The sequence below is a fragment of the Typopeltis vanoorti genome, chromosome 3 (genome assembly GCF_054136105.1).
Source record: "Typopeltis vanoorti isolate ZY-2024b chromosome 3, IOZ_Tvanoo_1.0, whole genome shotgun sequence".
Taxonomy (NCBI): domain Eukaryota; kingdom Metazoa; phylum Arthropoda; class Arachnida; order Uropygi; family Thelyphonidae; genus Typopeltis; species Typopeltis vanoorti.
In genome coordinates, this window is record NC_143551.1 from 38,146,470 (window position 1) to 38,160,933 (window position 14,464).

A 14,464-nucleotide genomic window follows, 5' to 3' on the forward strand; every position below is an offset into this window, starting at 1 on the left:
GTCTGCAAGGAGTTTGAGTGTGTTTAAAGCACGATATGATGAGCTGTATGAATGATAAAAGGACCTCCTAGATGAGTCTTTGACTCCATAGGGTCTTGGATAATAATAAATAATAATAATAATAATAATAACAATCTTATTGGTCTTTGAGAAGTTACACTTTTTTTGAACAACATGATACAGAAGTTTCATTGCTAACTACTTTGTTTTTGTTGCTGAGTACTTTGTTTTTATTACATGTATTAAGCAGAATTAATACATGTAATTAATAATAATAATAATAATTGTTTTTAAAAAATAGTTATCTAATTCCATACTTTATATGTACTATTACAATTTATACATTGTACATACATGCAAATAAATACTTGTTATATTCATAATGCTATATAAAAATCATCTTTATTATTCTGAAATATAAATAGTTGTATATAAAACATACAATGTATGTTTTATATATAACTGGCTATTGTGATTATGAGGATTAGTTAATAAAGGCATGCTGAGGTGGGCTAATTGTACTGGCTACAAAGCTAGGATTAGTTTTTATGAAGAGGTTTTATAAAGAAAGAGAAGATTATAATAATAATAATAATAATAAGCAGCTGTAAATGATGATAATATTTCTGTTTCTTAAATTATATGGAAGTACGTTATTATTATGATTATTATTATTATTTAGTTACACCTCCAGGGAATCCAAAGATTCATCGAGAGAGGGCATCTGCTCTACAGCTCTCTATCTCCACCACACGCAATCCACCAACTACAATGAACCACAACTACACCAAAGATATTTACCACCCACCACCACTAGTATTTTCACAGACAATCACAAACATCTAAGCCCATGGTGGGATTCGAACCCACAGCCTTTTGGCTGGAGAGGAAATATGCTAACCAAATCTTCGTTTAAAGCAAAAGATATGGCACTACCCCCCCCCCCCAAGTATATATATATATATATATATATGGTACACTGAAATAAAACATTTTATATTAAGAAATTTTTTATAATAATGTACATTTTTGTTAATTTTTAAGATATTTTTACATAAGCGCATCTATACACTCACATGCTAATATAAGTACAGTGCACAAATAGTTGATTAATACAGATACTGGCTACTTGTAGTAATCAGTTGTTAAAAAAAGAAATTGTTTATTATTTTTTTTTCATAACTAGTAACTTTTTGAAATATTATTGTCCTAAATCCATTTAGAAAATTTAACTTCTGGAAAAGTGATTCCAACTCAATATTTCTTGTATTTGAATGAAAAAGTGAGAGTATAGCATATGGTATTTTATATAAATAACTTAGGCTAATAAGTTGTATAGAGTAATAAGGCAAAAAAAAAAAAAAAGTACTAACCTGTATAAAGATCATCACCACAGATTATATGATCTCCAGGTTTTAATAAAAAACTCAAAGAGAGCAGTGCTGCTGAACCAGAAGAAAAACATAGTGCTGTTGTAAAAATAGCAAAAAAAAAAGGGATATATAGTAAATTCTATTGAAGATGATCCTATTTAAGAAATATTTTAAAATAACTGATATATAATATTTATAATTTACACTTTGTTTTCTGTAATCACCTGCTTATAAGTATATTTTACTTATAAGCAGAGCTTTTCGATGAGTTTTACACATATCTAATTAAGCTAACAACAAATTTTTTGTGTATGTGAATCCTATCTACAAAAGACTAAACTTTTTGTAAAAAATCTAGCTGACTAAGAGTTAAATAATCTGAAATCCCTGCTCTAGAGATCAAACATGGAACTTTTTAATGGTATACTTCAAACCTCCAATGAGCAGAATGGTGGTCTTACATCAGGACAGGAAAATTATCTGCCACCTAAAGACATTCAAAAGCCACCATGTGATTAAAACAAATGGCCTATTGGTTGGAGAAAAGAGGACACGTCTCACATCACAGCTACAATCAGATCCTGTAATGACAGACCCAAATCTAAAACTCTGAATCTTTGTGTTCACTACATCTTGCCTGAGACATTTGTCCCCCAAGAATTTCAGAAATTCAGTTAATTTATTATTGTATATTGTTTCCTCTGCCTCGTTTGTATTGTTGTAGTTAAAATCTTCCATAAAGATCACTTGCTTTGCAATTGCACTTGCATTTGCACTGCTCATCATCCTCTATATCATAGGTGGTCAACAGCAGGCCTGCAGGCCGCATGAGGCCCCGTAACATGATTTTGTGCAGCCCGCTGCAGGATAAAAACTATATTAAATTATATGTATTATCAATGTAGCTATTAGTTTTGACCGCAGATTTTCTGATTGACATACTAGTCATATTCATTATTTCTGATGATGGAAACAATTTATATTTTCAACATGAAATCAAAATTGCTTTAAAAGATTACTCAATTTATAAAATCTACTGCTTCTCTGTGTGAGTTGTAGTAGTGAGAGTGGTAGATTTCTATGTGCTCCAGAGTAACACATCATTGAAAGTCACTTGCTCTGGTCTGCTTACAGTGATCAGTTTCAGGACTCAGTTTCAAGTATTTTATATTGTTCTCCCAGTAGTAAAATGATTTAACAAATATAGCAATTCAATATATATAACTGTTTCCTTGAAAAAATGCAGAGTTGATTTTTATTTAAGTTCTGTCTAAAAGTGTGCAGCCTGTGACGCTAGCACTCATCATACATTGGCCCGCGTATAGAATGAAGTTGCCCATGCCTGCTCTATATCATCATTTCCTGCTATCATCCTTTGTGTTCCCTAGTCTGTAGTAGCATCCCAATAAATATCCTGTTCTCCCCATCTTCACTTCACATTTTCAAAACCATTAGTGCCATCTCTTTCCAAATTCCCTGCTCTGAGAGAAACACCTCATCACTTATCATAAATAACACTTCACCACCACATTTTCCTTTCTATCCTGCCAAAATATGCTATATCCTTCTACTTCTATTCCTATCCTGATATCATCTTCTGTCAACCACATTTCACTAATTCCAATAATCTTTGGGCAGGCTGAGGCTATCAGTGCCACAATTAATTTCCTTATTCCTGATACTCCTGGCATCATGTGTGTTCATTGTTCTGGCTGCTTTTTTTTTAGTGCTTACAAGCACTAAAAAAATGAAGATTGCTGAAAGACCATTGAGCAAGTTTTTGAAGAGATGAATTTGTCATGGAGTTCATGCTAGTGAATTTTAACAGAAGATTTGCAAATGAAACATGTGTGTGCTAAATTTGTGCCTATTTGCTCATAGAAGATAAAAAAATATATATAAAATAAATCGTGTGAAATTTTGCCATGATTTGAGGGAGCAAGTTCTTAATGACCAGAATTTTCTTTCAAAAGTTGTGAGCAGGGATGAGTTTTGGTGCTATGGTTATGATCCAGAAACAAAACAAGCATCAAGCCAATGGAAACATGCAAATTCACCAAACCTAAGAAGGCATGTCAAGTTTGATCAAACGTCAAGACAATCTTGATTTGTTTTTTGATGTGAATTGAATTGTACACAAAGAATTTGTTCCTCCTGGACAAACAGTGAACCAACATTTTTATCTCAACATTTTGAGAAGACTGCGTGATAATGTGTGATGAAAACAGCCAGAAATGTGGGGGCAGCAGAGATTGGTTGCTGTACCACAATAATGCCCCATCCCACACAGTCTTCTCTGTCAACAGTTCTTGATGAAACACAACATGGCAGTTATTCCCATCTTCCCTACTTGACTACGAAACATATCCCATACTAATAAACTGCGTTTCTTCATTATACCACCTGGTCACATGTTCCACACATTATTTATCCATAATTTCATACCATTTTCGTCCATCAATCCTTTTTCCTGAAAATGTACAAAAACACCTGAAGGAAATTTTATCTTAGGTTTAGTTTTACGTTTGAAGATGATCATTGGTCAAGAAATTTTAACTTGGTCGAATACCCATTCTTTAACGTGATTTTACAGTTGCAACCATCAGGTGATCCCCATTCTCATCGCACATTTTTTCTTTGACAATTTTTTTAAAATATCTTCTTTCTTCCTCCATTCTTTTACCATCTTCTCGGTTATGTCAGACTTTCTTGCAGCAGCACGGTTATTAGTTTGCTTTGCCATTTCAATTACTCTTATTTTAAATTGAGCTTCATACTTTCTTTGTTTTGTTGCTGGTTCCATGATTTTAAATGTTAACAATTTTAATAATCCTAAAATTTAAAAAAGTGCAAATTAATAATTAATTCATTAAGAAAAAAAAACAGAAACAATTTTCCTATGTGAGATATGTTTTTAAACTGACAACTGAAGAGGTATGTTAAATATGGACAAAAATAACTATTACTCTCTCATTCTCTCCCTCTTTTCTGCATAAACAGATTTCTTCTGTTTATGCATAACAGAAGAAATCTGTTATATTCAGTGATGAACTGCCAAAATCTTAACAGCTAGTTCCTTATACTGTCACTACAGTAGATTCGGCTTATGGAAGTTTGCTTTACAATTCTCCTAGTTTAAGAACTGATAATTTTTTTTTATTACCAAAGAGTAATGCATGGAAGTGCCGTATGTAAGAGAGTAAGGGAGTCTGGATATTATTTTACAATTATTTGCTAATCATGAAAAATTAGGAAGGGTGACAAAAGACACAGCTAAAGCAACTAATGCTATGAAGCCCACATATTATGCATGTTAATTGCTTGTATTCTTGTGGCTGGTTTGCCTGTTTTATAGGAAAGTTTTACAAGAAAAAGACACCGAATGTAACTTCAATGTCTGATTTTGAGAGCTCACCTTACATCTGTCCTATTTAAAGAACAGATAAATTTTTTCTCTTATCAAAGAATAATGAAGGGAGGTGCTGAATATAAGAGAAAGGGAGTAATCAGTGGAACTCTAGATATATTAATAATCAGGATTCTGTATGTAGCTATCATTGTTTAACTTGTCATGGAGTTGGTCTGAATAGTAATATACAGTTATCTGCTGATAATGCAAAATTATTCTTATTCTTATTCTTATTTCCATGACCTCATGGAGTTGCAAGACTCATCGTGGGAGGTCAAAACAAGTCAACACCAAGTCTATCATACCACTCCTTAAACTCATCCACAGTCTACACATTCACCACTTCTTAGGCAGTGTATTCCATGCTCCTACCCCTCTCTATGCCAAAAAAACTTACTTCGTACCCTTTTACTCCCCAGCTTCTTTTGTAATTTCCAGGGATGCCCCCCCCCCCCACTTCCTTACCCATTTCCCTTATTCTACCATACGAAAAATGAAATCAGTGTTAATGCAGTAACAACCTTTTAACAGCTAAATGCTTTGATCATATTCCCCCTTTGTCTTCTGTCCACCGAACTGTGCAGTCTGCATGCCTTCAGTCTATCCTCATAAACAACATTGTACAGTCCTGATATAATTTTTGTAATCAGTCTCTGCACCCTCTCCAAGGCTATTTCAACTCTTTCAAATCCCAGTGACCAGATCCAAGCACAGAAATCCAGATGCAGTCTGATCAAAGCTTTATACAATGGAACAAGCACACTTTTATCTCTCATGATCAATGTTCTCCTCAAAATTCTGCAGTTCTCTGAGATGTCTTCACAACCTTTGTTCACAATCACTCCCAAGATCTCATGCTTCCTCTACTTATTTAAGTATAACTTCACCAAGTGAGGTTATCCCATATGCGGATCCCAAATTTTAAAACCTTACACTTAATTGCATTAAACTGAAATTGCCATTCATTTGTCCATCTTTCCAGCTTAATTAATCTTTTGAAGAGATAAAACATCAGCATTATTACTAATAACCCTCCCATTCTTCACATCATAGGCCTGTGTAGCTCAGTGGATGTGGCGTTTGCACACCACCGCGCTAGGCCGCACGAAGGAAGTCTTGGTTTCGAGTCTAGTCGGCGACTAGAGGAAATTTTTCTAAGCCTTTTTTCAACCGGTTCCCGAGTTAGTCGATCTCTGGCACGGGCAAGCAGATTTTTCCTCCCGGAAACTCGGGTTTTTCGTCCTGTAAACTCAAGAAAATCGACCGTAGAACCCACATTATTTCAGACATTAAATATATTGTGTTAGGGTTAGAGACCACGAGATGGCGGCACATTTGAGCCGTCTCTCTTCACTGCGTACCGCTTAATTAGTGATAGCCTTGGGCCATCTGTCTCTGATTGGGTACCAGTGGAGATTGAACTGCCCACTCAGTCTCCAAAAGTTAGATAGGGCTAAATGGCCTCGCCTACTCCCGTATATATGGGAATAAAAAGGCGTTAGCTGATTTTTTTTTTTTTTTTTTCTTCACATCATTTGCAAACAACTGAACATCTCCCTGTAGTCCTGTGACAATATCACTGACATAAAGATTAAACAGTAATAGTCCCAGGACTGAACTCTGTGGAACCCTGTAACCTTCCTCCTCCTCCCTGATAGTGCTCCTCTACATACAACTTTCTGATAACTAACAGAAAGCCAATCACAAATCTACTCCACTAACCTGATATCCAAATCCATATGTTGCAACTTAAAAATCAAATTGTCATGTGGCACTGTCAAATGCCTTGGAAAAATCCAAAAAAAATGACAGTATATGCCTTACCCTCATTAGCCTTCTCTGGTTACTCTATTGTAAAAGGTTACCAGATTACAAACAAGAGTACTTTCAACAAATCCATGCTAGCCCACATAAATAATATTACCCTCATCTGCCCAATTCTGTATACGAGTTCTTACCAATTTATCCAAAATCTTAACAACTATAGAAGAAATACAAACAGGCCTATAGTTTGATACCTCCATTCTACCATTACCTTTATGCAATGGTACTATCTTACCCTCCTACTCTCCAGAAACCTGTCCTATCCAAGACTCATTAAAGAGCCAAGTTAATGGTACAGTTAGTTGCCTTAAAAACACATGATGAAATTTCATCTAGTGTCCTTACTGACATCCAGCATACTCAGTATTTCGAATATATCCTCTTCATTTGCTTCTATTCTAACTCATCACTCATTATTCTCCTAGGAATAAAGCATGTAGTATCAGGATAGTACGTTAATAAAGTGATCATTAAACAGCTCAGCTATGTCATCTGCTTTAGTAACACGATTCCCATCTCCACACAGCAAAGTAATTCATCCACTATAATTTTTCCTCATGCTCGTCACACAGCAAAAAAAAAAAAAAACTCCTTAGGATTCTCCTTGGATTGTAGTGCCAGCCTCTCATATTCTCTCCTTACAATACCAGTCACTTTCCTAGCCTGAGCCTCTTATTCCTCATGCAACTGTTCTCCACCTCTCTCTTTATATACCTTTCACAATCTCTTTTTCTTCTGCAATTCTCCTTTTATTCCTTTTGAAATTCATTTGACTCCAAATTGTTTACCTTAAAAATTGTTAAGATATACAATTTTTAAGGTAAACAATTTGCAGTCAAGTTTCAAGTTTTTCTGAAGTATCTCCCATGCACTAACGACCTTCAAATTCATTCATCAGTTGTACTGCTGCAAGCTGATTTCTAAGTTTATGATAGTTGCCTTCTTTATAATTACACATAAACTCTTTCTGTTTTGATATCTCCACATGCCTGTTCATCCTCCAAATCAGGACTACATGGTAACTTTCAAAAATGGGGGCCAAGTATGTCATCTCAGTCACAATCAGATCCCCTGAGGGGATGACCATATCCAAAACTCTTAATACTTATTTTCCCTCCACCACTTGCTGCCTAAGACAGTTGTTCCTCCAGAAATCCAAAATTTTCAGTTCCCTTATTACTGCATGCTGCCTCCTCTGCCCAGTTTATATCACTATAGCTGAAGTTCTCCACCATCTATATTCCCAGGTCTGTAGCAATATTACACTAAATACTTGTCTTATAAACATCTATTCTTACACCATGTGGTGTTATTTGAGAGCACCCAATTCATCTCTTATCATGAGTAACACTCCACCGCCACCACATTTATCTTCCCTATCCTCACAAAATGTGTTATACATTTTGATTTCTATCCATGTTATAACATCCTCCTCAATTAACTAAGTTTCACTGATACAAACAATCTTTAGAGAGATTGAGTCAATCAATGCCACAAACTTAGTTAATTTCAAGTTTTTCTGAAGTATCTCTGCAACATTTCATTTGTGCAATTCTAGTTTCCCTGTCCTGCCACTCACTCACACAGAAAACAATAATCTCTCCAAATGTCTGTTCCCTGCATTCAAATGTAATCCAATCTCTTGCATACAGCTCTCTTCTATCCTCAAATATACTTCAAGCATCAACATGTTCCAGATCTCTTTTCCTGCATATTGTTGCTATCATCTCATTCATCATCATCACTGCTTTTCTCCTCCACTCCACATTATAATACTGGGGAAACACACTCACTATCTTTTCTTGGACACATTTTTGCCATACTATCTATGACATCAACCTCAAATCTCCCACTATACAAATCATGCTACCTCTCAGGTCATTGGTCTGAACCATTACTATCATCTCCTCTACATTTTCACTCCTCTTCACTGCCACACTCTATCATCCTACTAGGCAAAACTCCTTTGGCACTCTACTTACACACCCTGAAATATCAAATTTCCATACAAGACACTCCAAACATATTCACTCATCCTTCTCTCATTGGCATTCCTAACTCTTACGGCTTCCAATCTCTCTCTCTCTTGTTTCTCTCCCACTCTCCCTCTAATCACTCTATCCCTTGCTTCCACACTCTTGGTTTTCTGCATTTTCTCTCTTCTACTGGCTCTCCCATTCTCTTACCTTCCTCTCTGATGCCTTGCTTCTACACCCTACAAACTTTTTGCAATTTCCTCTCTTCCTTCTCCCCACACCTCTCTCTCCCATTCCCTTACCTTCCTCTCTCCCTTGCTCTCTGATGCTGTTCTCTTACACCTATTCTTGTTCCTCTCACACTAGCCAACCTCTCTTTCCTCCCAAGATCTTCATTCACCCTCTTCTACTCAGTCTTCATTCCTTCCATCTCTTTATTGGCAGTTCTATTTCTCTCTCCACACATACTGTTGTCAATTTATATTTACACACACAGTCATATTTACCACCACCAAGCAGAGCCATCATCTCAGTGGTAGCCCCACTCAGAGACAGGCAAAAACCTACCTCCAAGTGGAGCCTCTCAAAGCCAGATCTTCCCCGCAAATTCTACCTACTCACTGATGAGACCCCAATGAGGGTTTCCACCCTCATTGGGGTCTCATCAGTGAGTAGGTAGACCTAGATAATATAATACTGAAGTTATAGCGAAAAGAACTTATATATACTTTGCTATACGAGTTGTCAAAAAGGTGCACCCATAAATTACTTAAATAAAGAGCCAATAGGCTTCACTTTGGAGATGTAACATTATTTAAATTAAGGGGATATTAAATCCCACATTATTTCAAAGCCGAATAAGAAACTCAAAGATCGGAATCAAAGAGTGTTTTACATTATGGGAAATACTAAGAATAGTGATCAGAACTTTACCCACCTTTGCAACGAGTTGCCTGGTGTTGAACTATGTACTTTAGCTTATGCTACAATCCACTGAAACTTTTATAGTTTACTATATTCAGCATGAAACTCTTTGATTCTGATCTTTGAGTTTCTTATTCAGCTTTGAAATAATGTGGGATTTAATATCCCCTTAATTTAAATAATGTAAAATTTAAAAAAAAAAAAGGTGATTTTAACTGTTGAGATATATTATTATTATTATTATTATTATCAACACCCGACCTCCATGGAGTCAGAGACTCATCGTGGGGGGTACTCACTATTGCATACAATGCTCATCCAGCCGTGTCTTAAACTGATTCAATGTGTTCACATCCACAACACACTCAGGCAATGCATTCCACTCACCAACCACCCTCCATTCAAAGAACCTGCTTCTCACTCCTTTGTTCACACCCTCCAGCAATGGCCTCTTGTTCTACCTCCTTCTCCACTTCTATGAAAAATCTCTTCCATGTCTACCTGATAACAACCCCTGACCAGTTTATATGTCTCGATCATATCCCCCCCTCCTCTTCCTCCTATTCATGAGGCTCTGCAATTTACATTCCCTCAATCTGTTCTCGTACTCCACATTCCAAAGACCACTGACCACCTTTGTGAATCTTCTCTGTACCCTTTCCAACATATCCTCATCACCATGAAAACCCAGTGACCAAATCTGTGCACAATAATCCATATGAGGTCTGATCAAGGCCTTATACACTAGAATCATAACCTCTCTATTTCTGCATGTCAGGGTTCTCTGCATCATTGCCATTATTCGATGTGATGTCTTCACAACTTGTGCAATGTGACCCCTGAATTTCAGGTCCTTGTCTACCATCACTCCTAGATCTCTCATCTCCTCTACTTCTGTTAAAGTTTCCCCACCAAGTGTATACTTGGCATCCCATCGTTGCTTACCAAATCTCAAAACCTTACACATAGCAACATTGAACTGATAGTTCCACTTATCTGCCCATTCATGCAATCTATTCAAATCCTCTTGTAAGGCATTAACATCAGCCTGACTGTATATTGCTCTCCCCAGTTTTGCATCATCTGCAAACAGCTGGATATCGCTAGTTAAACCAAACCCAACATCATTAACATACAAATTGAACAACAATGGCCCCAAAACTGACCCCTGTGGCATACTACTGGTGACCTTTCTATTTCAAGATACTGCACTCCCATATACAACTTTCTGATACCTATCTGACAGCCAGTCACTGATCCAACACAGAAGTCTGTTATCTAATCCCATCTCCTTCAATTTAATTAACAGCTTGTCATGTGGCAGTCTATCAAAAGACTTTGCAAAATCCAAGTACACCACTGTATATGCATCTCCTCTGTTCAAGGTATTTGTCATCTTGTTATAATACATAAGTAAGTTAGTGAAACATGATCTCCCCTTAACAAACCCATGCTGATAACCACAGAGAATACCTCTGTTATCAACCCATTTCTGTATCCTACTTCTCACCAATCTCTCCAGGACCTTCACCACAACTCCAGATGTACAGATTGGCCTATAATCTGAAGCTACAGCCTTATCACTGCCTTTATGCAGTGGAACAATTTTACCCTCCTTTCACTCTCTTGGAACCTGTGCTGTTGCAAAACTCTTGTTAAAACAGGCATGCCGATGCTACTGCCAGTTCCCTGGAACATTCCCTTAAGATGCGTGGTGATATTTCATCGAATCCTATCGCCTTATTAACATCAAGGTTATTTATTTCCTCAAATACCTCCTGCTCACTCACAATTAAGCTATTCTCTCCTATGTCCTCTACACTTAAATTCCTTATGAATCCACCCTGATCAGGATGAAACACACTTATAAATTGATCACTGAATAACTCAGCAATGTCTTCTGCAGCAGTTACCATTCTACCACTTTCATCCCTTAACTTCACCTTTCCATGATCATTTCTTCCTTCTACTCGTAACATATCTAAAAAACTCTCTAGGGATTTTCTTAGCCTGATTTGCCAATTTCTGCTCATACTCAACTTTTGTTTTCATTACTAACCGAGTCACTCTCCTGGCTTGTTCTTTATATTCTTAATGTGACTGATTACCATTATTCATCTTGTACTTACTCCAAAGGACTTTCTTTTTCCAAATTTCATGCTTAAGCTCCACATTGATCCATTTTACACCAACCTTATTCAGCCTTTTAGCCTTTGGAATACATTCGTACATTGATGCTATGTATTTCTTTGTAAGTTGCCATGCAGCATTTATTTCCTTACTGCTCAACTCCTCGTTCCATGTTATAGCTCCAAGTTGCCTCCTAAGCTTGTCATAATCACTAGCCTTATAATTCCACATATATCCTTTCCTCAGAAAAGCCTGCATATGACTAGCCACAACACAGGTGATTACTTCATGATCACTTTCACCAACTGGAGGAAAATGTGAAACCCCTGTAACCATTACATCCTCTGATGAAATGATGAGATATAGAACTCTTGATCCTCGCGTGCCTTTCTTTACATGCTGCCTGAGATAGTTATCTCTCAAGAACTCGAGAAATTCACTTTCCTTATTCCCAAATGCTATCTCTTCATTCCAATCTATACTACCATAATTAAAATCACCCATAATAATTACCCTTCCTTTGTTCACTAATCCAAGTTGTTTATACATTTCTTCATCACCACTTCCACATTCCCAGGCCTATAGCAACATCCAACTAAAATGTCTTCCTGTCAACCTCCACGTTACACCACACCACCTCATAACCATTGCCACTATTTCCCCCTTTCATGTCTACCTTATGTGGACTTAATTCCCCTGCTATCATCAGCAGCATTCCCCCTCCTTTCCTGTCCTTTCTATCCTCATGAAATTACTGTACCCTTCCATTTCTATTCCTATTACTATATCATCTTCATTCAACCATGTTTCACTTATTCTAATGATTTGGGGGCGAATAAACTCAATCACTGAAACCATTTCATCCCCTTTATTTCTGATACTTCTGGCATTTGTAAATAAACACAACAGTTCATTTTTAGGTCTATAGCCAGTCCTATCCAAGCCATATGTTAGTTGTGATCTCCCCACCACACCTGCCAAATCACCTTTATCACCACTTACCACATATACCTCCCCAGTCTCCACCTCTCCATCCACACTGCAATACACTCCATCTTCACACACACACTCACCCCCAACACTCACTCCCTCTATGCCATGTCTCCCTGTCCACCCAAGCTTCCCCCGTTTCCCTGTTCCTCTTGTATTCCCATTCTCTCTTCCTCCCTCACCTCTAGCACTGCTGTCTCTTCAGCACCACTCTCCTGATTTTTCTCTTCATATCTTCCTTCTGATCTCTGGCATGCATCAAATACTGTACTTTCATCCAGCAACACTTTCTCCAGCACATTCACTCCAAAGTCATTTAAATGCAACCCATCATGCCTGTATAATTTCATTCTTCCCTCAAACACATGCCATACATCCACAAACTCCACTCCCTTCTCCTCACACAGCTCCACCAACATAAGATTCATGATTTTGACTCTCCGTCGCAACTCATCATCATCATACCTGGGTAACACACTGAAAACCTTTCCTACTACACTGTTATCTTTCACTCTTCTCAATAGTCTCCTGATATTTGTTCTCACTTCCTCCTGATATCCAGTTAGATCCTTCGTCCCTACAATCACAATTAACTCTCTCGCTCGTTTCTTCCTCATATCCAATGCCTTAATTATCGTACTCATTCTCCCACCCAGATAACAGACCTTATGAACTCTGTCAGTAACTAGCCCCCTAATTATAGAGTCTCCATATACTGCTATCCTGGAATCACTTGTTACTTCTTTTACTCTTTGTTCTTTCATTCTTTTTTCTTGCACACTTTCATTAATTTCCACTAGACACCTAACATCACTCAACATATTCTTCATTTCATTTTTCATTTCCAATATCTATTTCATTAAATCCTGCATTCTGACAATTTCACTCTCTATCTTGCTACCTCTCATTCGGCCGGACATTACTTGCTTTTCCTCATTCATACTTTCCTTCACCCACTTATCACTAATTTTTGCTTGTACATCTTTGTATTCTTTTACTCCTTCAATTTTTCCAACTTTTGTTTCCCTTCTGTTTTTCGCAACTTCTTCTGTAACTTTCGCTTCTACATCTTTGCATTCTTTTACTCCCTCAATTTCTCTTGCTTTCATTTCCTTTCCGTTTTTTCCAACTTTTTCTATAACTTGCACTTCTACATCCTTGCATTTCTTCATTCCATCAGCCTCTCTATCTTTCATTTCATTTCCATTTCTTTCACATACACTATCAATCTTTTCAGTCAGTTTCACATTCTGTGTATCATAATCCAACAATATATCACACTTACAACAAATCCATACTTTCTCTCATCTTTCATTCATTCTCTCCTGCTCCACAAAGAGAGGGAGAGAATATTTTGCCAGTTTTTGCCACCCTCCCAACCTGCTGCTCCTATGTATTGCTTTAGTTGCTTAGTGGGTTACAATGGCCCTGGTAATTTGTCACAAATGGTCAATGAATCCAGACTTAGAAACAATGGTAGAAAGAAAGAAAAAAAGTTTAAAGACCACATTGCTAAGGTGGTCATCACATCAGATAACTGCAATGTTGAATAGAACACTGACTTATAGCAGTAAGGAAGTTATTCTTCAACTGTACAAGGCTTTGATGTAACTAGATCTTTCACTGCTATGCTCAAATGTGGCAACTCAGATTCACAGGCAATGAGAAGACAAATGAAAAGTTCCAGTAGCAGATAGACAACATGATATTGGCCCATGGAAGAGAAGAGCGCTCTTACAGTAAAGGACAGTAGAGTACAGTAAGGAGCTCTTACACAGTAAAGATACAAGTGAGATTTTACAGTTCATGTCAAATAAGGAGAAACTTAGGAAGAAATG

At 37.0% G+C, this 14,464-nt stretch overlaps 1 protein-coding gene across 2 annotated transcripts in view; it reads right to left on the bottom strand.

Moving 5' to 3' along the window:
- Positions 1-14,464, bottom strand: part of LOC150108059 (cystathionine gamma-lyase-like) — a 228,190-nt gene that overhangs the window by 174,981 nt on the left and 38,745 nt on the right. For both annotated transcript variants that reach the window (XM_090415555.1, XM_090415556.1), the window contains exon 3: positions 1,374-1,469. In XM_090415555.1, the coding sequence (XP_090271681.1) occupies positions 1,374-1,469 (96 nt within the window). The remainder of the gene's footprint in view (positions 1-1,373; positions 1,470-14,464) is intronic.